At 41.4% G+C, this 26,585-nt stretch overlaps 1 protein-coding gene across 8 annotated transcripts in view; it reads right to left on the bottom strand.

Moving 5' to 3' along the window:
• SCN8A (sodium voltage-gated channel alpha subunit 8) overlaps positions 1-26,585 on the bottom strand; it is a 192,284-nt gene that overhangs the window by 14,289 nt on the left and 151,410 nt on the right. For 5 of the 8 annotated variants that reach the window (XM_083169473.1, XM_083169471.1, XM_083169472.1 and 2 more), the window contains exons 19-22: positions 18,386-18,540; positions 13,872-14,045; positions 10,752-10,874; positions 419-703 (exon numbers count right to left, since the gene is read on the bottom strand). In XM_083169473.1, the coding sequence (XP_083025599.1) occupies positions 419-703; positions 10,752-10,874; positions 13,872-14,045; positions 18,386-18,540 (737 nt within the window). The remainder of the gene's footprint in view (positions 1-418; positions 704-10,751; positions 10,875-13,871; positions 14,046-18,385; positions 18,541-26,585) is intronic. The other 3 variants (XM_083169477.1, XM_083169475.1, XM_083169474.1) reach the window with 1 other exon arrangement.

A 26,585-nucleotide genomic window follows, 5' to 3' on the forward strand; every position in this document is an offset into this window, starting at 1 on the left:
TACCATTCCTTTATATTGTATTGTTCAGTTACTAGGGAAGTAACTTTTAGTGACTAGTGCTGCAGACATTCATTTGTTTAGCGCCACAGAGTATAGACTCAAAATCACAATATACATAAGAAGCCCTGGGTTCTATGAGCTGATGCTGGTTCTTAAAATACAGGGAAAAAAACGTCATAGGGGTCCACCATATTTAAAGAACCAGCACCGGGCTCTTGGATATATACATATCCAGTATATATACCTATACACATGATTGTAACCATAGGAGTACATGTGGCGATAATTAGCCTTATTGCTGCAGATTCATAAATAGGCTCTACAGTCACACATACTAAATAGGGCAGGCAGAATTACACACTGTTATACAAGAGACGCTGCATTTAGAATGGACATTGAACACACAAACAGTGCTTACTATCTGAAGCAAGGCAAGGTATCCAGCTCCAACGTTGTCAAAATTAATTTTTACATTTTTCCATCTGACTTCCGAATAGTTTTGATTAATAAGATATTCACAATCTGTCTTATTGTTTACTACGTCTATTGGGAATCTGTCTTCTGCTGTCTCATTGTAACAGTAGTAGTATTTGCCAGCAAACAAGTTGACACCCATGATACTGAAGATCAGCCAGAAGATCAGGCAGACGAGCAACACGTTCATAATGGAAGGAATTGCACCAACCAAAGCGTTGACTACAACCTGTATTGGAAAGAAATAACACTGTAGTAAAACTGACCAAAACCGCCTAGTAATATCTGTTATCACACGGGAATGAGTAACATTAAAGGCCACTAACATGTATACCTTATGTACTGTAAACAGCACTCAGTAGACAATGAGATTGCTAACAATATAATTTGTATAATATGATTAGCGCATGATTAGCCAGTGATGGGTAAATACTGTAGATGCAAAGGCACTTATATAGTTTTAGGAGAATAATGTTGTCTTTAAACAAGACTTCACTAGTGTCACACATATATTTTCCAGCCTGAAAACTGCTGCACCTACAGTGATACTGATGGGGAAACGCACTAGCAATTGGTATTTTCCCACATCAAATGGCTTTGTGCGTATTTGTGGTGTGACATGTTCGGTCGAGTACGTATAATTTACTAAGGTGTTATATTTATGACTTTCCTATTTTCCGATGGCATTGTAATACGTAGGCAGTCGTATTTTTAGTGTTCGTATTCCATTCGGACGCATGTGCATTGTACATTTAATACGTACTTTGCCACGGTTCGTACAATTACATTCATATACAATACGCCCACCATTCGGAAAAATTTTCGCATCAACATTGCTTGAAAGTTCCTGACATGGGAGTACATCCACACAGGCCCCCCCTCCCTCCTTGTGGGTTTAGTTAGGAGAGGAGACAGTGAGGAGCGCTGTTGGTGAGAACTGGTCGGTTGGTTTTGTGTGCTTAATGGCGTTTTATAGGCAGCACACTTGAGCACAGATGATTGTTGAACTTGGGTCAGATGTTAAACTTGCATCAAAAACGTGTTCTGCTTGAAATTCGTAATGAATATTTCTAAGAATTACAAACGTGAAGACACCAAAATCCGTACGTACCCGAAAATACTAATCTTTAGTAAATTTGACCATACCATTGAAATGAATGGGGATTTACGGACGTATTCTAACGACGGTGTATTTATTCAAATTTTATGGATCTACCGGAAAATGCGAACGGCAAAAATACAATCCGTACACATTTCAGCCTTAGTAAATTATACTATGTGTGAAATTAAAGCTGTTCTTATGTACATGTCAGATCAAATCAGATCAAATTATATGTGGCATTTTACCATATCCATGTGCCATTAGCCTACAAGTGTAAATTATAGTCATATCAGTGGTCTTTAGATGAACATTCCCATATGCTGACAAAATAGTATTAAAGTACCTTAATTAACATTAAATGTGGATAAAGTTCATATACAGCATTTTGGTGATTTATGCAGGTTATATATATGCCTCAGGCAGCTTGCTGAGCATGCATGTAATGCAAGCTCAAGTTTTAAAAAGCCATATTCCCTCCTCTGAACAACAAACAAGATACATTTTGGATCTCAGTCTAAACTGCTATTAGGTATATTAAGCCATAATTCATTTCTTCAATATAATACAATAAATAAAGCTTTCTCTGTAAAATCTGGAATGCATATTAATCATAGTTTCCACTTGCCTAAACAGTTATATTCACAGCAGCCGAGGAGAGCAGAGCACTGTAACATGGGAGCGGAAGCCCTGAAAATTCTCCCAGCAACTTATAACATAAGCCAACCTCGGTTCAGCAGAGAGGTCAAGGGATATTCAGATTTCTGAGTTCTTTTAAATGTTTTCTTCAGTCTGTCTGGATTGTAGATCCCTGGATGGAATCGAAGACCTCTCTTTGTGTCCATCGCTTTTCCATTGTTTATGGCATTGTTTATTGAACTTTCTTGTAGCATAGATTTTCTCAACCTCAAACTTGACTGACTCTGGGCCGAAATTTGTTAGAGTAAAGCACTGCTTTTTGGTAAATTGTAGGTACAACTGGTAACAGGCAGAACTTCATTTTGTAATAGTCTTCAAATTTATTCAGTCTAAGATTGTCGTCCTATTCACAATTTAGAAATTTTAGATCATGATGTGCATGAAGAGCTGCTTGAACTTTTTTCCAGATGCTTGTAAGATGTGCAGAGGTTGCCGTAATATTGGAAAACACAAACTTTGGTTTGTCAGAAGAAAAGAGATTTGGGTGCTGACCAGCACACACAAGAAGAGAAATGTCAGAAAAAGAATGGTGAGAAATATTCTATTCCTACTGTAAGTGATGCAGCCCAGTCATTATGCTAAAGAATATTTATATAAACTCTAGTAAACGCTCTCCATCAGTCTCTTAGTTTGGAATATTATGCAGATTTTTATCTGATCTCTAAGATGACACAGTGTGACCTCCAAACCAGGCAAAAAACTGAACTCTTCTCTCAGAAACACTGTTAGTATAAGTGCCATATCTTGGAGATATGCTGGATGAACAATGGTGCTACAGTAACTCATAGGTAAACAGAAGACAAAGTTTAAAAATGGACCATTCTTCTGAATCAAGTAGTGTTGACCCCCACTGATAAAGAAATAACCAATATAAAATCCATTGAAATATAGGACCATAGTCTTCTATGAAAAGACAGGGCTACAAGAGGCCCAAACGACTGACCTTGAGAATCTTTCTATGGGCACAGACTAGACAGAACATTACAAATTCCAAGGTATATTCCATAGGAGATGAAAGTAAACTGAACAAAAGCATTCTAGTGGTCTTAAAGATGCCTGACTGACTTGGGGCTCTAAATTAATCAACCTTTATAAGAATGGCTAATTTAAGCTTTATAAGGGCAAAAAGCAGGTCTGATGGAGCTTCTACTGGAACACTGGAACACTTACTCTGCAATGTTTAATGACATCAGTGTGTAGTAAATCCTCTGTTTAGTGAGAACAGCAGAAGGAATCATTTCACTTTCTTCCAGAACCTGAGAATCTCCCTGCTACACTCATCTCTCTATCCTCTGGTGCAAGATAGAGAGTAAGCAGTTGGTGGACGAGATCCTTAACTCAGTTCTGACTTACACTGTGCGGACAGGCTGTACTATATTCCAGTATACTTTATTGATAATGTACATCACTGCAGGTGCATCATTGTAATATTTAGGGGTTGACTTAGGATATCTCCCTACATCCAGCAATCCAATTTTGTGTAGAGGTGCAATTGTTTCTATTTTGTCTTTGTTTTTGTGTGTCAATTCATATAAGATTGTCCTGTCCTACAATTAATTGGTAAACACCAAAGGACCTATTATTATTGATTAAAGAAATAAAAGTTAAGTTTTAAAGTAATAATATTTTGATTAACATATTTTCAGTGCCCCCAACACAAGTCTTCTTTTCTTTGTGTACATTTATACTGATGGAGCTTCTGCAAGATCATGGCTTTAAGACAACTGTAACTGTTAGATCTCTGGATCGGTCTGTCACAATTATCCGAATGAGAAGAGGAGGTTCAAAAAGTTAGTACAAGAAACTTTTGGAGAGGTTATCAGCCCTTAAGATTTCTGGACCCATGTCTATAGGTTACTGAAATTAAACCTGGAGAAGAATAAGTCTTTTGGCAGTCTCCACATGCAACAGATTTTTGTGCAACAAATCTATTGTTTGTTTTTTTTACAGAAAAATACTGTACATAGCCCACTGTAGCTAATGCCTCAATTCCTCGAAGGCACATTTCAAAACTAACATTTGTCATATTTTTTATAATTGAATTAAGTTAAGAACATTTATTTGAAACATATCTAAGATGATATTTTGAAAAAGATTAAAAAAAACATATATTTTTAAACATTGGTTAAATAGCATTAACCACAATATTGCTTCATAATTAGTTAGGAACATTGTGACCATCAGGAACCTGAATTTGGATACATCTCTCTGCAGCTGGGGGGGGGGAACTTCTTTTACATTTCACAAGAGGCCTAATGTCTGCTGCCATGGGGTGGGTGGGGGTGTGCCCCCGGGCTGTGATTGGCTACATATCAGGCACCGGGGGTGAAGAAATCAGAAAACAGAGGGCCCTGATGTGACCATGATGTGACCATGTCAGTGAAAATTCTGCCTAAGGTGGTGGTATTTGATGTGACCAGGCCAGGCAAGTGGTTAATGGCTAACAACTTCCTGTTACCTACATTTTTTTAAGCACAGGATGTGAATTGTTCAACAAATTTACGTGTGATAGAGTAACTCCAGATCCCATATCAGAGGTGTCAGTCTTCATAATTAAGCAAGATCTTAATGTCCAGATATTAAAGAACGGGTGCTGGTTCAAATATGCTCTTTTAGATTCGTCTTGCATATTGCATATCAGCGGCTTTGCTCCATTCGCAATGTGACTGGAGAAGTACAAGAAAAGCATGAGGCCTTTAGCCTCCATGGGTCCTGAATTGCCATAAGCTATTTTCTTGAGATTTTAAACCTTGATGTAGAGAACTAGCAGCTGGTGTACACATATATATATATATTTGTTATAACAATAAAATACCAACATTTTCTAGATCAAAAATAGATACTGTTGTTATAAGTCAGTATTGAGGGCCAGCAATGTTTGGCTTTTCATTGGTATACCTGTATATGCTGATAACCAGCAACAATCTTAATATGGCAAGTGCTGTAATATAAAACCAGTATTAAACCCAATTTTTCTTTGATTGTTCCATTCAATTCCTAACATTTTACCACTATTTTTGATAATAGATTTCAACTACAATTCCAGATATATAATTTTCAACAATGCTCTTAAAATACATTATATACAATTTGTCACCTATTTATTAATTTACTTTAAAATACTACAGTCAACATGTTGCAGATGACTTATATTTTGTCATGTTGCGCTAGCACCATAGGAGGGAACATGGCTTTTATGTGAGATTGTGCATTGGCGGGTAATATATTGCATGCATGCTTCATTGCATTATTATTATTACCAGACTAAGACATGGTATTTCTTTCTGAGAAAAAGTTAACAAGAAACTAAAAGACCATGAAGAACTACAGCACATGTAATGATTCAAAGCTTGCAGTACACTTGCTTTCTATCATTAAATGCATCTATTCTAATTTATTTATTAATTAGTTATTATATGAACAAAGGGGTGGAGGATAATGCAAGATAAATAGTTTTGTTGATCACCTATTAAACAACGTGCTCTTTACTATAAAAAATACCTTTTAATCAATTCTGTGATACAGCAGTGTTTCTCCCCCATTCTAGCAGAACTGTAAAATCAATCTGTACCACAGGTTCTCAAAATCGGTCCTCGGGACCCCACGCGGTGCATGATTTGCAGGTCTCCTCACAGAATCAAGTGAAATAATTAGCTCCACCTGTGGATCTTTTAAATTGTGCCAGTGAGTAATGAGTGCACCTGCTGGGTAACCTGGAAAGCGTGACCTGTGTGGGGTCCCGAGGACCGAGTTTGAGAGCCCCTGATCTATACCAATACTTATGACAAAGAGAGCCTGATTTTGATCGCATGCACTGCCCACATCTATCTCTTCATCACTCTCTGGAGGCTATACTCAGAAGGAGAATCTGCAACAAGCATAGTTCTTCTGCAAATTTCATTACTGTGACTGGTGTGGTCACCTCAGTCCCTGAAATTTGGAGATATGGCTGTAGACCAAGGAAGGGCTTTGAAGTGGCATAAGTATAATGTTGCAAAAGACACAGAAACTGCTAAGAATCATTCCTGGTGTGCTTTCAGCACATCCACTGTGGAACTACCAGTGCAGCTGCCCATGATTTGAGGGTGGCACACTTACCCTGGCATGAGTGAAGGCTTCCTGAAAGGATCACTGGATCCCTTAAATTTTGCTACTGAACTCAACATGCACAAGTTTGTGCTTAAGAAATAATAAACTGCTACAATGTTTATCAAACTGTCATTTGCATAAGGAGGTAAAATCATCAAGCAGCGATTTTTGGCTGGGTGACAAACCACGGGAATATCGTAGCAAAATAGCCAAAGTTAATTACCTGCTGTTAATTACCATTCTGATTTTTGGCATATAAATATACAGTTTCACAAATGCTGCCAGAAAAAATGCCTAAAAAGATGTGGTTGTTATTGGAGCGATAGTTCAACCACTGGCAGTTTGACTCACTTTACATTGCCTGTCCCCTTCCCATCTGCAATATATCTAATATATATAGAGGACCATCAAAGATATAACTAACATGTGGGAGACCACAAAGATAATACTAATATATAGGGGGCACATAATAATAATAATAATACATATAGCAATAAGTGGGGCTTACATTATATACAGTAGGAAGCAGAATAATAATAATAATAGTACATGTAGCAATACCAGGGATTTGTATTACATTTTAAACAATATAGGGGCACTGTGAAAGGTAGGGTGTTTTTTTTTATTAATTTAACAATAGTGGTCTCCCCAAAACATTGTGTGATTAAAGAATTCACTCTCACTGTACATTTCTGCTAATTCTACCCTCTAACTCCTAAATCAGGTGCCCTAGAGGGTGGAATTGCTTAATACGCCAATCTGCCACAGTCACAAAACCACAAACACAAAAAAACCTTGTTAATCTATCGTCTCAATCAGACCACCCAACTGTCCTGATTTTCACGGTGGGCTAGTTGGAAAACCCCTGCCTGTGACTTGCTGCTCTGCTTAGCAGGGCAGCAATGAATAGATGCTGTGAGTTTGTGCACAGCATCTATTCATGTAGGCTAAAGTGCTGTGGGGAAAGGCCAGCGCACAGAGAACTGAGAGAACTGTCCACATCATCACAGTGACAGAGAATTGGGGTGTGGCTAGCTGGAATGTAATTTCAGTAAAGCCACACCCACATTTAATGATATCACACACCATTTTCGTGCGATGGCCTGGCTGGTATCCCGACTCCCAACTTGGAGAAGTTGGAAGTTATGTCTCAATTAAGACCCCAGCTATCACTTTCACCACATTTCGTAATATAAGACAGAAATTACATCTCCATTTGAAGGTTAAGTGCCCAACACGGAAACACCTACAAATTGGTGCAACTTACTGTGGCCCAGAGAAAAATCAAAGTTACCTATTATATTAATTTGACATCTATAATAAACTGTTACAGAAAGGATCACTGTAGTAAACAACCATGATAGGTTGGTATCTGATTCCTGCAGAACAATCAAGGTAAAAAAATATATTGATCTACTCTGATAAGTATTAGTTTAATTACTAACCTCTTTTCTCTATTATTATTCTCTATCTTGCATATTATTTTGAGAGGGATGCAAGTGTGTATTGAATGTGTCATTATGTATTTATTCCTGTCTAAACTTTTGGAATGCCACCCTAAAGTACTTTCAACATTGGGATCCATACCCTCAACTTACTTAGTATATTTACTTCTGATTCTCTAATACCTAGGTATACATATATCTCTTTCCTTTCTGAGGGACTCACATAGTGTGGGACCCTGCTGTACCTCCTCCACTGACAAAAAAGTATTTTTTCATCAAGGGGAGTGACTGGATTATATACATACAAAAGCAGATCCCTGTCATTTCCTCATCCCTGGCTAACCTCTATGCACTCTCACCCACCTGTTCACTGTTCCCAGTAACACACAGCGGGCAGTAGAACCAGGATAAAGGTAATATGAGTCTTTTTCTCATTCATCTGACATTAGGGGGCAAATTTACTAAGCATCTAAACATGAAAAGGGGTGATTTTTGCCATAGCAACCAATCAAATTCAGTCTACTATTTTCTAGGATACAATAGAAAAATGAGTCTGATTGATTGCTATGGACAACATAACCACTTTTAATTTTTAAAAATGTTAGTTAATTTACTTGGATCACAGGTGGAACAAAATCCCAGATAAGACGCGGCACAAGCTGGCATATTGGGGCTAACTGGATAACGTGGGTGAGGGAAATGCATGCGATCAGTGATCATGGGTATTTGAATACCACCCATAGGATCATATTTATATCCCTCATTAATGTAAGATATTAGTCCAGATAATACCAGAGTCAAGTTCACCTTTTTGGAGACTTAAGTTATTGGGGGAAATTTACTATAGGAAATTTGTAAAAAAAAATAGGTATTTGTATCCAGAAATACACTTATTTTTGACATTTACTATGCCGAAAATACGGCAATTCGTATTCGTGTTGATGTGCTATCAATACGAATACAAATTGCCGTATTTTCGGGATAGTAAATGTCAAAAATAAGTGAATTTCTGGATACAAATACACCTATTTTTTTACAAATTTCCTTTAGTAAATTCCCCCCATTATGTCTAATTCGTTATGCACAAACTATGCTGTATAACCAGTGTACAGTAATTTATTTTGATTATATTTTCAACCTTTCAGATAGAGGTATTTAGGTGGCCATACACTTATGAGATTTTGGCCGATTTCACCCTATTCTGACCGGTTGAAACTTGGCCAAATAGCATGTTTGACATCGGATTGAATTCGATACGTGGCCATATGCCCATCGGATCGAATCCACAGATTGATCCTCTTGCACATAAGATAAATCAGAATAGCAGCCGTCAGTGCACATCCAATTTATCAATCCAATTTCCCTTGAACTCCCCTGCAGCTCCTTCCGTGCTATTTGCGATTTATCGCATGGGATAAATTGCATGTAAAAATGGCACATCAAGTGCCTACTCGGATGGAAGGCCTCCCGGGGAGCGGCCCTAGAAGTTAGAGGGATATAGGATGCAAATTGCCCTTCAGACAAGCAGCACCAATTACAGTATGAGGGCCTTTATCTTCTATTCTCTTTCTTTTTAATGTGGTATTACTCTTTGTATATACTTCGTGTAAACCAATAAATACAGCCCTGACAAACTGTGATTAGCAGGATCGTACCTATCCATTATTATAATTCACTTACAGATGGAGACGCTCTCATTACAGCGGCTCCTGGTGATAGAACCGCCATGCACCGCCCCCTAGCAGCCACCGGAGTCCGACAGAATGGGGCGGCAAGCCGTTTTTGTCACAGACGATGTATATATATATACATATACTGTAGTAAGCTCCACGATTTTTAAGCTAGTGGAACCATTTAAATGAGAGCATATGTATGTACACTGGTAAAAGTTTTGGTTCTAACACAGGGCCTAATTCATGTTTGCATAGACTTGCCTACGCAATTGCAAATCTTTAGGCTACAGAATCGACAATCAGTCAATAGCAAATGCGTACACATATGCAGCATCCATGCAATAATGAGGAACATTATACAGACTGGATGCGGCAGTAGTAACGCTGGTGCCATGTTTCTCTATCTACATGATTCCAGAGGAAGTCAGTTACACGCCCTGAAAACAGCCATGGCACACCTACATTTTTTTTGCTGCCACTCACCACCACCTCCCCCAAAGGGTTACTTCCTGTCGAATCTCTCAGCGAGCGGCATCGCAGAGGTATCTTATCGCGTGCGCAGTCTGCCGATAAACATGAATTAGACCCACTGTACAGCAAAAGTTAAATACATTTCAGGAAGCGTTAGAAGGCGCTGGTTTGAAGATGTGCTCGTGTTCCTACAGCCACAGAGGTAGGACAGGGCACCATAAAGCATAGAGAGAAGTGGAAGTGAAGGTGGAGCTTCGCTGTCAGACAAGCCTTCCAGTCTTCATAAGACTGGACTGAGAACAACAAGGTGCAGAAAGATGAATTAAACCAAAATGTCAAAGTCTCATTATTGGATGATTAGACAAATTATCTCTTCTATCTCTGACACAAATACAGATAATAAAATTTCTGCTATACACCCAGTTTCCCCAAATAATATACAAAACAAGTTATGGAGATGAGGTTAAAAGGGTTCAAATTCCTCTTCTTTGCACCTGGTGATTCTCTCTACAGAGATACAGCAGGGGAACCCTCTGGATGCTTGAGATAAGCCAGGCCAAATGAAAACAGCCAATGTTACGATGTACTACGGATGATATGTTGTTTGTGGCCCATATTAATGTGATGAGGCAGCTAAATGCGTCTCCCTTGTTGTAGCAGAGAGTGCGGGGATAAGGGGGGGAGGGGGGAAATTAGCAGCTGCATCATGAACTTTGAATCTCAATCCAGTTTGATCAGTTCTAGCATGCTTAAAACTGCTCCTTACGCATGCAGAAGGATCGGCTGCTTTCAGGATCTTACCCTCATCCCTTCAAATCGTGACAAGGCTCTTAGGGGTCTCAAAGCTCTTAAAGTCCTAAGGGACTTAATGGCACCTAGTTCCGAGTAGCCCAGGGCATTAGCTACAAGACTTACTAAAGAGACCTACACAGAAACACAAAAGCAGAGAGGTTCCAGACTGTTAGAATGAAAGCCTAACACTGATTGAACAGCCTGGATTCAGGGCTGGGACCCCAGCTGTCTAAGTCAGGTGACCGACCTGAAAAGAAACACGGTTAGAAAAAGGTATTATTAAAATAAGAAGGATAAGTTGGAGAGAGAACCACATGAATTGACAGTAGGGTCTTTTCAAGACGAAGCTCGCAAAATTCTTACCCTGGCCCATCAACATCTGCCGGAACAGCTGCTCCCATTAAATTAAGCCAGACAAATTTAAGGTACCTGTGAGAAAGAATACAAAGAAACATATACAGGACATGCCTCCTACATATATGTCGGCTGGAATATAAAAATGTGTATTCTGCAGCTAAACCTGCGTCATGCTTTGTCTTATTCTGTCCTGGTATATATATATATATATATATATATATATATATATATATATATATATATATATATATTGTCTCAATGAGGATTGTACTGTAGGATGATGGCTTTCATGAAGGATTTCATACATGTGGTTGACCTTAAAAGATACAATATAAACAAAAATGAGTCATTCATGTGCATACCAAATGGAACAATGCGTTCTTAGAAACTATATAAGCAAAATCTGAATGTGCAGACATAACTATATTGTAACTACTAACTATACGTGTTAAAATCAGCCTGTACGTATGGTACAGCTGTATGTAGTGTAGTGACTGATTTAGGGGTAAGGGGACTAGTGGAGACATTATCCATAGCATCCAATCCGCATTTACCTATCATATAGAATGTATTTGATAAATACTGCTTGATATATCAACACCCCTATGTTTATGTTGTTTCAGTTCTTCAGGAACAGTGAAGTCTATTTACTAAGTCGTAGAGAGAGATAAAGGGGACAGAGATGAAGTACCAGCCAATCAGCTCCTAAATGCCATGGTACAGGCTTTGTTTGAAAAATAAGAGTTAGGAGCAGGTTGGCTAGTATTTTGGGCCTGATTTTTGTTTGATGGGACCCCGGCGTATGCGTATATTCGCAGGGCCGCTGCACGGACGCATTCAGCGACTTGCACAGTCGCCGAGGGTTTCGCACAAGGGGAGGTGGGCAGGGAGCTGTCGCATGGGGACGCCCAGCATTTCCTGGGCGTGCCCACAAAAACGGTGGGTGAGCCCAGGAGAACGCTGGCTGTTCCCATGCGAACTGATCTCAGAGCCGGACTCCGCAAATATAAGTCAGTCAAGACTGACCTATATTTATGCTAAACATCCATTGGCAATGCTGCGGGGATATTTGCACGTGGTGGGGGTCGGACATTTGCACACGCCCAACGGCGGCGTTGGATGGCTCCCTAAGCAGCAAATTCACGCTGCTTAGCGAGTCAACCAGAATCAACACCTTTATCTCCCTCGATGACTTACTGAACAGATCCCATTGTCAACGATTAATACCCGCTTTCACACCAATATTCCTGGGACGACCTGGGATTGGGGCAATACCCGGGTGCAGTGTTAAGCTTTCTATGCTGTAAATAGGACCCGGGTCAGATGATCCAAGTTACCTATTCACACTGCTCCTTAACCAAGGTCCTACCCAGGACAAACAATGCTTGCTACCAGCATTGGAGCCCCGGGTCTCTGAACACAGCTTTTTTTCCAGGGACATTTCACACTGAGCAATGACCTGGCCAAATCCTGGGTCGAAACAGTGATGTGAATGGAGTATAAGTGTAGTAGTCTGTTATTTTGACTAATGAGAGTGTCAATTCTTATGTGCTTGAAACACAGTAGTTCTCTGAAGAACAAGACCTGTAGGGCATATGAAATAGAAATACAAATATACCTGTAATATTATAAAATTAGATGTTAATACATATTTATATTCTGGGAAACATAATTGCAGCAATATCATATCTAGTCCAACACACATTTACAAACTCTTTATATAGATCTAACTAACAAGAAAACATAACTTACTGTAGGTGAATATACTGTAATCTGTGTTATTCCATTTATGGTAAACCAGTATTAGTATAGAGAGCTGTAATTCCTATAATACAGGGGGATGTACTATTTATTGTTCCATATACCCAGGAATCACTATAGGGGTATTTAACATTTGTCATTCTGTATACCCCTACATTAAAAAACAAAAATATTATTGTTATTATTCCATATAACACAGTTTTGGAACAGGGGCAGGAAATCTTTTATGTCAACTGGTAATAAATAATATAGATAGATAGATCCCTTCATTCGATAAGGGAGTTTGTACTAGAGCCTATATTCTATAATTCCATATAGTTAGACATGCCACAGGGTTATACAAGGTAATCAGCATATTAGAACAGGCATATTCAGTATAATCTTTGTTATTCAATGTTTACCAACTTTAAAACAGACAAATTTTTGTTCAAATATAATTTTTTAAGTGTTAGAAATTTGTAATTTTGCCCCTAAAACAGAGAATTGTATTAGATGTTAGGCGGGGCCTGAGTCGGTACTGGCAGATGAGAACATCACCCAGCACCAGTTTTTCCATTTCAGTGAATGGATCCCGGGTTGCATCGACCCGGGTTACCCATTTACAATGCACAGCAAGCCGGGTTGAACCCGTGGGGTCTCACAACCCGGGTCATTTGAAATGGGAGCGTTTATACCGCCTGCAAATCCGGGTTTTTGTGCGCTCCCGTGCAAAAACCCGGGTTATTTAGGCTAGTGTAAAAGGGGTATTATTGTACATAACTCTGTGTATAGTAGGGATATACAAGTATTAATTTGCAATGAATCCTGACATTAGTAAAAGGATATATAATTTTTGATTGTTGCTCAGCATTAGAATAGGGGAATGCAATATTAACTGTCAAGATGGGGCCTATATAATCCAACAGTACCAGAGACATCAACATGTCCCATGTATAGGTAACCAGTAATGGTAGTGAATGAGCTATAGCTAAATATGTAATGTACAAAAAACACACATAAAATAATACATACATCGACAATGAGGAAGTCTAGCCAGCACCAGGCGTTGGTGAAGAACTTGACAAATCCATAAGCCAGCCATTTCAGTAACATTTCCAGGATGAAAATGTAAGTGAAAACCTTATCTGCATACTCTAGAATTGTCCGAATCGTCTTGCGTTGTTCTATGTAGATGTCTTCAAATGCCTGAAGGGAAAATTGCATTTGTTACCATGCGCAGTATTTGTTGAGGTTTTCATGTTTGGACAGTAGGGGCGAAATGTAATAGGGTGTGATTTTTTAGACATGTGCGATTTTTGGTTAAAAACGGCCGAAATCGCACATTTTCCGAAAATCGCACATTTAATAGGTTGAAAATCGCGGTAAAAAATCGCACTTTTTACCGCGAAATCGCACTTTTAGAAGTGCGATTTTTAGTCACATTTCAATTCGCATCCAGATGTTTTCCCATTATAAAGTATACAACTCGCAAATGTAATAGGGTGCGATTTTTGGTCAATGTTACCAAAAATCGCAAAAAAAATAGACCAGGTTCTGACAGGCGAATTTGACAGAACCATGCACAGATCATTGAGATCTGTGCATGGTTATGTTAATAAAAATGTGTAAAAGTGTTTTTATAAAAAAAAAACGGCGTGGGGTCCCCCCTCCTAAGCATAACCAGCCCCGGGCTCATTGAGCCGGACCTGGTTCCAAAAATACGGGGGGACAAAAAGCATAGGGGTCCCCCGTATTTCTGAAACCAGCCCCGGACTCTTGGACCGGTCCTGGTTCCAAAAATACGGGGGACAAAAAATCTGGGGGTCCCCCGTATTTTGAAACCAGCACCGGGCTCCAACAGCCCGCGGTGTCATGACACTTTTTATACAAGGTCCCCCGGCCAAAACATGAGCACCGTGGCTGGTCAGCCTTGGACGGGGTACCTGGAGGAGTGGGGACCCCCCCAATAAAGGGGTCCCCCCCCCCAGGCTTCACCCGTCCAGGGCTGAAGCCCGGGGCTGTCACCGGCGTCCGTGGCCAGTGAACGCCGGCCTGATAGGGTTAAATCCATCATACATATCATTACATTGCTTTTTACTGGCGAACTACAAGTGCCAGCAGACCTCCCCCGCATGCTGGGACTTGGAGAACCACAAGTCCCAGCATGCGGGGCATTAATGGGCCCGCTGGGACTTGTAGTCCACCTGTAAAAAGAATGTTTATAAAAAACACACACACAGAGAAGTACAAGTTTATTACACACACACACCTCAATTTTACACCAGCATACTTACCATTCCTGGATCCTTTTTTTTTTTGGAACAAAATCGCATTTATGAAAATGCGCACATTTTCATGACTGAAAATGCGCACATTTTCATGACTAAAAATCGCGGCAAATCGCGGCAAATCGCATTTTTTGCCGCTAATTCGCATCTCAATACATATGCGAATTCGCGGCAAAAAATGCGATTTTTAAAGGTGCGATTTGGTGCGATTTTTTTTTAGTCTAAAAATCGCACCCTATTACATTTCGCCCTAGGTTTCTTTAGCAGATCATTTGAATGTATATTAACCCTATTACAGAAATGTTATTGCAACTCCAGATTAAAACAAAAGGTGTTGGTGCACAACCCAAGACTAATGTAAGATGGGAGGGGTAACTCTCAAACAATTTGATTGGATCCATTTGAAAATAAACATAGAATGTCACGCCAAACTAACTTAAGAAGTAACCATATAAAAGAAATCTAGAATATTTTGATGCATAAAGCACTGGAAAACTACAATAAGTTCATAAATATTGTGGATGATTTGCATACTCTGAGGGCCCTAAAGGGATGATTAACCATTTGCCTCACATCAGATATGACCGAGCCAGACTGGGCTTTCCCTGACATGGTAACATCTGCAACCAGTCAGAAACGCCAACTTGGGGCTGGGGTAAGATCATTTTCCAGCAGCTGCCCCTCTGCTTCCTGGTTCCCTCCCCCAGTGCCTGTGGTGCATCCAATCACTGCTGACTGGGAAATGTAAATGTAACAACTCTCACCTCCCCTGTGAAAACCCAGCGGCTGTATAGAGAAGCAGATGCTGGCGAAAGCTGCAATGTTCCAATGGGTATGGGTCTTAGGTTGACTCAATAAAAGTCAACTCAATAAAAGTCGACATACATTAGATCGAACACTAAAGGTCGACAGGGCTTAGGACGACACCTGAAATAGGTCAAAATGACTAAGGTCGGCACAAACATTAGGTGGACAATGGGAAGGCCAACAGTCAAAAGGTCATGGAAGGAGATGTAGAAAGAACCCTGGCAGCTCTGGTCTAAATATACTGCTTGCTGAGGCTTGGCTGCTGGTAAAGACATCTACTAGCAGCAAGCAGTACAGGAACTAATCCTACCATGCAACACAATGCCTCTGCAGAGTTACTTTACTTTCACTCTGGCAGAACTGGCAACATGTCAAGGAGAGTATCCTTCCACACGGCATGACAAATGAGCCCTAGATTCCAGGGCGAAGAATTTTGATCTTGATAAATGTCTTGTGAACAAAGAGGACACAAGTTAAAAAAAAAAAAAAAAAAAAAGAAGTGGCATTCCCCCACTATGCTAATGCACACCTAAATGTGAAATGGGTCACATCATGCAAGGGAGGCAGCAGATGCAGACCTACCATTGGTGCAGCTGGTGCAGAGAACCATTCTGCCACTGGTCTGCAGTATGGTTCATAATTCAAATAGGGGAGCCACACCTACTGCCACCAACTGCCATTCCAAACTCACTCACTGGCAATTGATGTTTTTCCTTTATTTGAATTTTGAACTGTGCTGCAGCCCCCCTCTGGATCCACCACTAGTCACATGCAACATCTGGTTGCGCATAAAATGCATTTAATGGGGGGGGGGGGGGGGGGGGGGGGTGTAAAAATGACAAGTACAATACTTGAACTATTGATAACAAAAAATATATTTAGCATTTTAAGGTAAGAAATCTAATCAGATATTAATTTTTAATGCACAATAAATATCCTGTTTTGCTAGAACTATGGGATTTTTTTCAGCACAAACATATCACAAAGGTAAAAACTTTGAAAAGAATAAATAAAAGAATAAATTCTCACTTATAATCCAACTTCAAAATGTCTGTAAGAGCATCAAGAGAGGTACATACACCCCCTCCGAGCGGTAATACCGAAGTTCCGGCTCCTGCTCAGTGACAGGAGCCAAGTGCTGCACTGTAACATTACTGTATATGCAGAACCTGGCTCCTCACAGTGTAAGAGCTGGGACTGCAGACTCACTGAATCTTTGGACCCCTACAGTGTCAAAAATGGGGGTTTAGCAAGGCCACACCCCCTTGCACCCTGTATGTCTCCAAACCAAGGGTCCTTGAAGTTAGAGCTGAATAAAAAAGTACTTTAATTTAACCTGCAGCACACTGCACATGCATTATATACGAAAAGGCTTACCCTGCTCCTCACCTGTATTGGTGCAGGTGTTTTGCATACTAGAGGCCACTAGATAGCACTTAACAGAGCAATTTAAATGTTGCTCCATTCCTCTGTACACAGCCGCTGGTACTGACATTACTGTTACTGATGGGCTGGGAACTAGTACAATGATGATTACTTATACAAATAGATATACAAATATACACATTCTGGTCCACAGAGAGTGAATAACAAACTATGGGGGTTATTCTGGCTGCGAATTTACAGCCTTGCGAGTTCACCAAACCCCACCTGGCAAATGTCCGGCAGCCTGCCTCCCCCCCTCGCAGCGTAGGTTCACCCGCACAGGCTGCATTCTTTGCTGCGGGTAACCTCCCACATCTTTCGATGGTCGCCGACCATCGAAAGATGTGGAAGGTACACGCATATAAAAGTGACTTTCAAGTCACTTCCATATGCGTGTACGCTGGGATGGATATGGACGGGCAGCTGACATCTGGTGATGTCAGCTGCCAGCCCCCCGCACCCGCGTCACTGCCTCATTACCATGAGAATGCCCAGTGTTATCATGGGAACACCCATGAAACTATGGGCATTCCCATATGATGATGGGGCTGTCCGGCGCCCCCCGCTCGCCATGTAGTGGTAGGGTGCTTGCACCCGACGAGCAGAATGTTCGCAGTGGGTGCACGCACCCTTTGTCTGCACATGCACAGAAACGCGCCTGCGCATGCGCAGACACACAGCATCGGTCCTCCGTGCAAATGCACAGAGGACCGAACGAATAGTCTGTAGTCTGTGGTCATTTAATACTGACTTTAACCCTTCTTAGGTCCAACGTCTAGTCAGGTTTAACAGCCCTAGCGCTAGTAGCAGATCCAATGGTGAGCCACTTTAAAATAAGAACATTAACATCGTTCAACACTCGATGTAGACCATTTTTTGAATTAAAAAAAAATTACAATTAATTTAAACATTTAAACCTGACTGTTGAAATTGCTAAAAAAAATTTGGACTGCACGGGTTAAGACAAACCCTTTCAAGAAGGGTTTCATTGTGACAAAATAAAAGGAAACTAGAATAAAAACTTACCAGAGCCCCAGAGCTTAACAAAATCATGAAGATGATAAAAGTTTCAAACCAGTTGTGCTCCACTATAAGAAAACAGGTTTTCCGCAGGGTCCACCATCTCTTTCCCCACCCTTCTTCAATAGGGAAATCCAAATACTTGAAACGTGCTACACAACCTGCAAATATACATAATATTGTGTTAATACATAGTAAGCTTTGACTCACAGTAAGGAAACAGTATCAATACATCCAGGGCCTGATTCAGACCTTATCGCAGGTCTGCGAATTCAATATCAAATGACCGTGCATGTGTACAGTACGCAGTGAGCAAGCGAGAGCTGTCTGTGCGAACTAAGCCAGCGATGGATTGTCATCACTGACCCTTCACAACTTAATTGTCAGGCACGCCATAGTTTGTGGGTGTCACCCCGGCCGTTTGGAGGGAGATACGCTGACATCAACAATGGTCCCGATCTCCCCCTACACTTACTGGGTGGCTGCACATAGGGGGAGATCCAATTGATGGTGAGGGATTGAGAATGGATTTCCAACTATGTGCATGGCTGCAAATGCATTTGCAGCCATGCACAGGGGCCAGGATCCACACAGGCGGGGCAGAGTTTACCTAATCGCTGGGCTCTGAAGATTTGCAGCACAGCAGTCAGGTCTGAATCAGGCCCAGTGAGAACCAGTATCAACACAGTGAGCAACAATTAACTTTATGCTAAAAACATAAAGTCTCAGCTTGTCTTTTTTTCCTCTCCTTCCTTTTCCATGCATCGGAACGCTACAACTACACTACTCCCAGAATCTGTCCACAATTGTAATCATCACTATCATCAGAAAAGGGGACACTATCATCAGAAAAGGCATCCCCTTGGCATTTACACAACTGATAACATGCAGTAGCGCACGCAGGGGGGGGGGGGTCTGAGTACCCAGAAACCCCCCAGGAGTCTAAGGGCCCTAGGCTGAAAGCTGAGGGTCCCCTCTTTCTATGGGTATAAGAATTTTAAAAATCGGCCCTTGAAAATCCAGAGATTCTGGATGCTAATAAGACAATTTGCAGTGGATCACTTAGTAAATTACTTGGCATTAACACCAGAGTGGGCCATTCTAGGTTTCTTACCAACTACCCCCAAAATTACAGTTGGTTGTAAGAAACTGCTGCTGTATGTATCCTCAGTTGCAAGGAAATGCATACTACAACAATGGATATCTACCTCACCTCCCTCACTCTCAATGTTTGAGGACAAATTATTCCAAATATTTAAACTTGAATGGACCGAAACAACCCTACACAAAGAATCTCAAACTAAAGGGTTTTTTGAAATTTGGGAGAGCTATATAGACACACTTCCAACAGAAACTAAACAACAAATACACAAATGTTTTCACACAACCCTGTGGTACGAAACTAGAGTACTCCTACAAGATCCACCAATTAACCAGTAATTACTGGAACTGATTGTCTTGGACGCGCATGTTCTTCCCCCCCCCCCTTGTCCCCTCTTTCCTAAACATATCCCTTATAATTTTTGTGCTTATTGTTTCTCTTCTTAACTATATCTCACACAAAATAACATATGTTTTCGTGAACACTTTATCACTCTGATTTGTACGAAAAGATGAAAGATGCCACAACATTGATAGTTAAACTTGTTTATTGAAAACGAAAATTGAAAATGAAAATGTACACAAGTTCTGATCAAATATCACAAACTGTATGTCAAGATTATCTTTGAACTTATTATTTCTCTTCTTAACTATATCTCACACAAGATAGCATATGTTTTCGTGAATACTTCATCACTTTGAATTGTACGAAGAGATGAAAGATGTTACAACATTGATAGTTAAACTTGTTTATTGAAAACGAAAATTGAAAATGAAAATGTATGCAAGTTCTGACAAAATGCTACAAAATGTATGTAAAAAATTTTCTCTGAACTTGAGAATAAAAACAAATCGGCCCTTGGGAACCGGAGATATCTGACTTCAAAGCAGTGGTCCCCATCCAAACCTGTTAATTGCTCTTCCTAGTCAGATATTTCAGGTACTGTCTGACTTAGAGTTTTTCTGAGGGTATATTCCAAAAGCTGGGACTCTCCCTCTTTGAGGGACATTAGTAGTTTGTCTCTACTGTTCCCAGAACCAGAGATATCAGCCTTCCAGCAGCTGGTTACTGCTCCAGCTCCACACACCTGGTATGTAGTTTTCTATTCTCATTGGCAGATTGCTCTGCCTCCTGAACTCTGATCCCCTAGTCCCCAATACCATTTGGTAGGTGGGATTCTCTAGTTTTTAATTCCATTAAAATCTAAGAAATCTATTTCTGGGAAGTGGAGATATCTGCAGTCAAGCAAGCTGTCCTCCCACCAGAAAATTGTGAATAATAAGCCCACTCCAGTATACACCCCTCCACTGCGTATTAAACATACTCTACCACCCTGGAAGTTATGTATCAGGGCCCCTTCATTCAGCCCAATGCCCCCTTCTCCCACCCCATCTCCCACCATCTGTGCAGTAAAGGGGTAATTAGTGGAAATTACTGATCCAGGCCCTACATGCTGAGCTGTTGATATAATACCCCCTACCACCCGCGGGACATCAAAGCTTCCCCCACCCCTACTGCTGGAGTATCAGTAGGGGCCCCAATACATTGGTATGCCCAGGGGTCTACACTGCTGTTGACACCCCTGTATGTGTGTATATATATAAATATATATATATATATATTATTGTTATTACTTATATACATTTGGTCTATCTATAATACTTTAACTGACCCGGCATATACTGGGTCACCTAAGTGTCCATCTCCGTGCTTTGCTCCGCCCCTCTGGAAACCCCCTTCTGAAAATCCTGCGTTTGCCCCTGACATGGTGCACATACGATACAGTTGCGTACATTCAGTTGCCACCCAGTAATGATTGTTCACAGATGGCACAAAAGGGCTGCGCTTGCGTGTAGTCTGCAAAACATCACTATACAGCATAGGTTCCCAAACGCGGTCCTCAAGGCACCCCAACAGTGCAGGTATTAAGTATATTCATACTTGGCCACAGGTGACTTAATTAGTAACTCAGTCAGTCTGATTTAATCATCTGTGCTGAGCCATGGATATACCTAAAACCGGGACCATTGGGGTGCCTTGAGGACCGTGTTTGGGAACCTCTGCTATACAGTATGGTTACACATTCGACTTTATGTACTGCTCAGAATCAGGCCCAGAGAGTATATACTACACACATATATGCTCATATAGTAATAGTGAAGTCATTTATAAGCACCTTTTTGCAAAGTAGGCGAAGAGACTGGATCATAGCACATTTATCTTTCCGATATTCCTCCAGGAAAATGTTTTGAGAAAAAATGAATATCTACATGATGTATTTCCTTGTAAAACCTTTTATTTTCTTTCATGGAAATAATGTTGGTACTTGTGTATTATCTGGACGCCCGGTTTTTTCATTGCATGCCACTACTTAAGGCATGCAATGCGATGCAATGCAATGCAATGCGATTTTTTATTGCAAAGACCCGATTTTTAATTGTATAGTCACCCATGGGTGATTTCATACCCCCACTATCCAACTACACATGGAGTTGATTTTATATAGTGTGGCGAGCGCAGCGAGCCACCGAGCCCGAAGCGTGGCGAGCGGACGCAGAATACATGTAAAGTAGTCCGCGGCCCCTCGCGGGGCTCGCTGCGCTCGCCGCGCTTCGGGCTTGGTGGCTCGCTGCGATCGCCACACTATATAAAATCAACTCCATGTGTAGTTGGATAGTGGGGGTATGAAATCACCCATGGGTGACTATACATTTAAAAATCTGGTCTTTACAATGAAAAATCACATTGCATTGCATTGCATCGCATTGCATGCCTTAAGTAGTAGATGCGATGCAATGCGATGCAATACAATGAAAAAATCGGGCGCCCAGATATTACACAAGTACCATGATGTTAATTTGAGCCTAATTATATATTCTACATCCTCACATAATTTCCAGTATTTTAAGTGCATAAATTGTTGGGCTGCTGTAGAAGAGTATAGAAATATAGGATATGGCCACCTATTGGCGCCCTGCTGCCTAGGGTCACCCAATAACAGTTTATAATACCATACAAAACAAAAATTGGGAGTTCCAGACTTCTAAGGCGCAGATAATCAAGATGGTATCTCAGACGTCGATATCTCAAAGGATCTCATTTGCGCTTTAAATATTCTCTCTCAGTGTGTTCCCAGCAGTATAGGAAAAAAACCAACAAGGGAGACCAATGGTTACATATCATTCCATATATGTGAGATGATTATGACCAATAAAAATGGGCAGAGAAGATATAGACGGGCGTACCCCACTCACAGTGTCTATATACCCCGCATCAGTGGCGGAAGTCTCGGAGGCAATGGAGTCATTAGCCGCCGGGCGCCACGTTTGAAGGGGACACTCAGCAGCCTGACATCCATTGCCTCCGATAAACGCCACCCTCTGCGCGCCAGCCAGAATACTCTATCAGAGCAGTGCTGCAGTAATAGCAGGCAGCGCTGCTCCACGATCTCTGTGAGAGGAGGAGGAGGCGGGACTTCCTGTCACACACAGCCCCTGCCTCCAACTGACAGACCTGTCCTGCAGCCCGTCCAGCTCTTCTTCACCTCCCACACACAATCTAAGTTCTGACTCCTGTTACAGTATGGACGGATGCTTCTTTTATAGGTGAGAGACCCACCCAGTTGTAGTGTTTATTAAACTATTTATGTGTAGTGTGTTTGTGTGTATCTGTATAGATCTATGTTTATATGCATGTGTTGCTTTGTGTGCATATGTGGCTGTGTGTTTACAGAGGTGTGTGTGTATATGCATATGTAGTTGTGTGAATACATGTGTGTGGCAGTGTGGATACATGTGTGTGTGGTTGTGTGTATACATATGTGTATGTTGATGTGTGTATTCATGTGGGTGTATGTGTATACACGTGTGTGTGGCTATGTGTATACATGTGTGTGTGGCTGTGCGTGTACATATGTGTGTATGTTGCAGTGTGTGTGTGGCTGTGTGTATACATGTGTGTGTTGTGTGTATACATATGTGTATGTTGATGTGTGTATTCATGTGGGTGTATGTGTATACACGTGTGTGTGTGTGTGTGTGGTTGTGTGTATACATATGTGTGTATGTTGCAGTGTGTGTGTGGCTGTGTGTATACATGTGTGTGTTGTGTGTATACATATGTGTATGTTGCTGTGTGTATACATGTGGATGTATGTGCATATGTATCTGTGTGTGTATACATGTGTTTGTGTTTGTATGTGGCAGTGTATAATTGTGGGTGTATGTTCATATGTACTGTAGCTACTGCATGTGTATACATGTGATGTATGTGGCAGTGTGTATACATGTGGCTTCATGTGCGTATGTGGCTGTGTATAAATGTGTGTGGCTGCGTGTGTGTGTGTGTATATATGTGTGTATGTGCCTATGGGGGTGTGTCTGCATATATATATATATATATATATATATATATAATTTTTTTTTTTTGGGGGGGGGGGGGGGACATCGCATTTTTCACCTCCGGCCCTCTGTTATAAACTTACGCCACTGCCCCGCATATACCCCGCTATAGACACTGTGAGTGGGGTACGCCCGTCTATATCTTCTCTGAATATTTTTATTGGTCTCCCTTGTTGGTTTTTTTCCTATACTGCTGGGAACACACTGAGAGAGAATATTTAAAGCGCAAATGAGATCCGTTGAGATATCGACGTCTGAAATACCATCTTGATTATCTGCGCCTTAGAAGTCTGGAACTCACAATTTTTGTTTTGTATGGTGCTGTAGAAGAGTGTACAGGCAAGCAATGGTATGCGTTGATCAGTCACCGTTCGTTCATGGCATGAAAAGCTTGAATCTTGAGAGAGATTTTGAATGCACCAATCATATAGTTAGTATATGAAAATGACACAACTGGGGAAGAAATCTGGGCCATCACAGGCAATGTCAATTGATGGTCACTGTCCTGTCCCCCGTACGCCATCTTCTATTAGCCTGCCTAAGGCCGGGCCAATCAGCCTGACGACCTCAAGGAAAAAGAAGCCACAGTCATTGAACAACATCCCAAGGAAATAAGATGTGAGAAGAAGAATAGTCAGCAGAAGAAGATGTGGAGATGTATGGTAGTCATTTATGTAAAGAACTTAATATCCACCAACGTAACATAATCCACGAATCCTGTGGTAAAGGTTATGCTTGTAGACTGCAGGATTTGCATGTAAAGGCCCATACACACTTGCAGACTTTGAGCTGAAAATCGCTCAAAACAGCAGTTTTGAGCGATTTTCAGCTGAAAATCGCGTAGTGTGTATGCCCCCCAGATTGCCGACTAGCGATGATGCGCGCTCCCGCATCATCGCTAGCAAGGTGGTTCATCTGCTGGTTTTACCAGCAGATGTAGCGATGATGGATGGTTTACCATCCATCATCGCTGTGTGTGTACGCTGCCGGGCTGAAAGATTAACCACTTTCAGCCCGGCGGACCGCCCCGCCGCCTCGCGCCGCCCCCCCCACCCCCGCCTGTCATAATACTCACCCTGTCCAAGTGCTGCTGCGTCGGCTCCACGCATCCTGCTCCGAGTCCCTGTCTGCTTGTTCCACTCTCCTGCTCAGTGCTCTGCTCACCACGGAGCACTTCTCCCTCACCCGGCAACACACTCTGCTGGCCCCGCCCCCCCCTGCTATGCTTTACACAGAGCACCGAGAGCAGGGGGCACTGCTGGCCACCAATGTTTAATGTTTAAGGCAGTAATATATACATTGCTGGCATATGCCAGCAATGTATATATTGCTGGAACCACTGGGCACCAATGTTACATTTTTAAGGCAGTAATATATACATTGCTGGTATATGCCAGCAATATATATATTGCTGGTACCACTTGCCACCAATGTAATGTTACTTATAAGCCAGTAAGATATACATTGCTGGCACAGGCCAGCAATGTATATATTATTGGCACCACTGGGCACCAATGATTATTAATTTGCTTGCTGCCCACAAATAATTATGAATTAGCCAGTAATATATACATTGCTGGCACATGCCAGCAATGTATATTTTAGTGGCATCACTGCCCACCAATGTTACTTACAAGCCAGTAATATATACATTGTTGACACAGGCCAGCAATGTACATATTATGGGTACCACTGCCCACCAGGGTTAAAGTGAGCAGGAACGGGGCGGAACTGCATTCCATCAGTTCCATTTTGGAGGTGGAATGGTTCCGCCTCCGTCCGCATCGCTAAACAGCTGACAGCCGGGCAGAGCGGTGGGAAATCCGGATGTCTCAGAGCAGGTCCATCCGTCCGTGTCGCAGCTATTTTAAAATGATGTGCCAACTCACGGCTCGTGAGCCAATCAGAGCTTGTGGGACGGCAACAAATGAGCAGCTGCCGGGCCGCGAGCACCGATTGGCTCGCGAGTCATTTGAAATAGCCGCACCACGGACAGATGGACCTGCTCTGTGACATCCGGGTTTCCCACCGCTCTGCCCTGCTGTCTCCTTTCCCACACAGTGCACACCTCTGGCACTGGGCATGTTACCCCTGGCACTGAGAATGTAATACCTGGCAATGAGCATGTATTTACATGCGGCACTTATGTGGCATAATAAAAAATGGGCATTACCATGTTTGGCATATTGTGAAATGGGCATTACTGTGTTTGGCATATAGTATAATGGGCATTACGGTGTGTGGCATAATGTGTACTTGGCATTACTTTGTGCATTTCTGTGTCCCTGTCCCATAAAGCCATGCCCTAAATTTTTTGGCACAAAATGTTCCGTTTTTATTAGGTGTTGGGTTGTTTTGCACTGTGGGGCATCATTTGAATCAGGGGTGGTATTATGTGGCCCACATTATTATTTTCCTGACTGTGTGGCTGTGACATAATGGGGGGGGGGGGAGGGGAGAGTCAAGGAAGCGAATTTCACCACCTCACCAGGACCACTTTAAGCACTGCTGGTCACCAATGTATAGTGATAATAGTTATTAATGTAAACACTGCTAGAGCAGACCAGCAATGTATATGATACCGCTGCCACTGGCCATCAATGTATATTTTTATGGCGTTAATGTATACACTGCCGACGCAGGTCAACAATGTATATGTTACCACCGCCACTGCCCCCCAATGTATATTTTGTTGTGGCAGTAA

The sequence above is a fragment of the Crinia signifera genome, chromosome 2 (assembly GCF_055691185.1).
Source record: "Crinia signifera chromosome 2, ASM5569118v1, whole genome shotgun sequence".
NCBI lineage: Eukaryota > Metazoa > Chordata > Amphibia > Anura > Myobatrachidae > Crinia > Crinia signifera.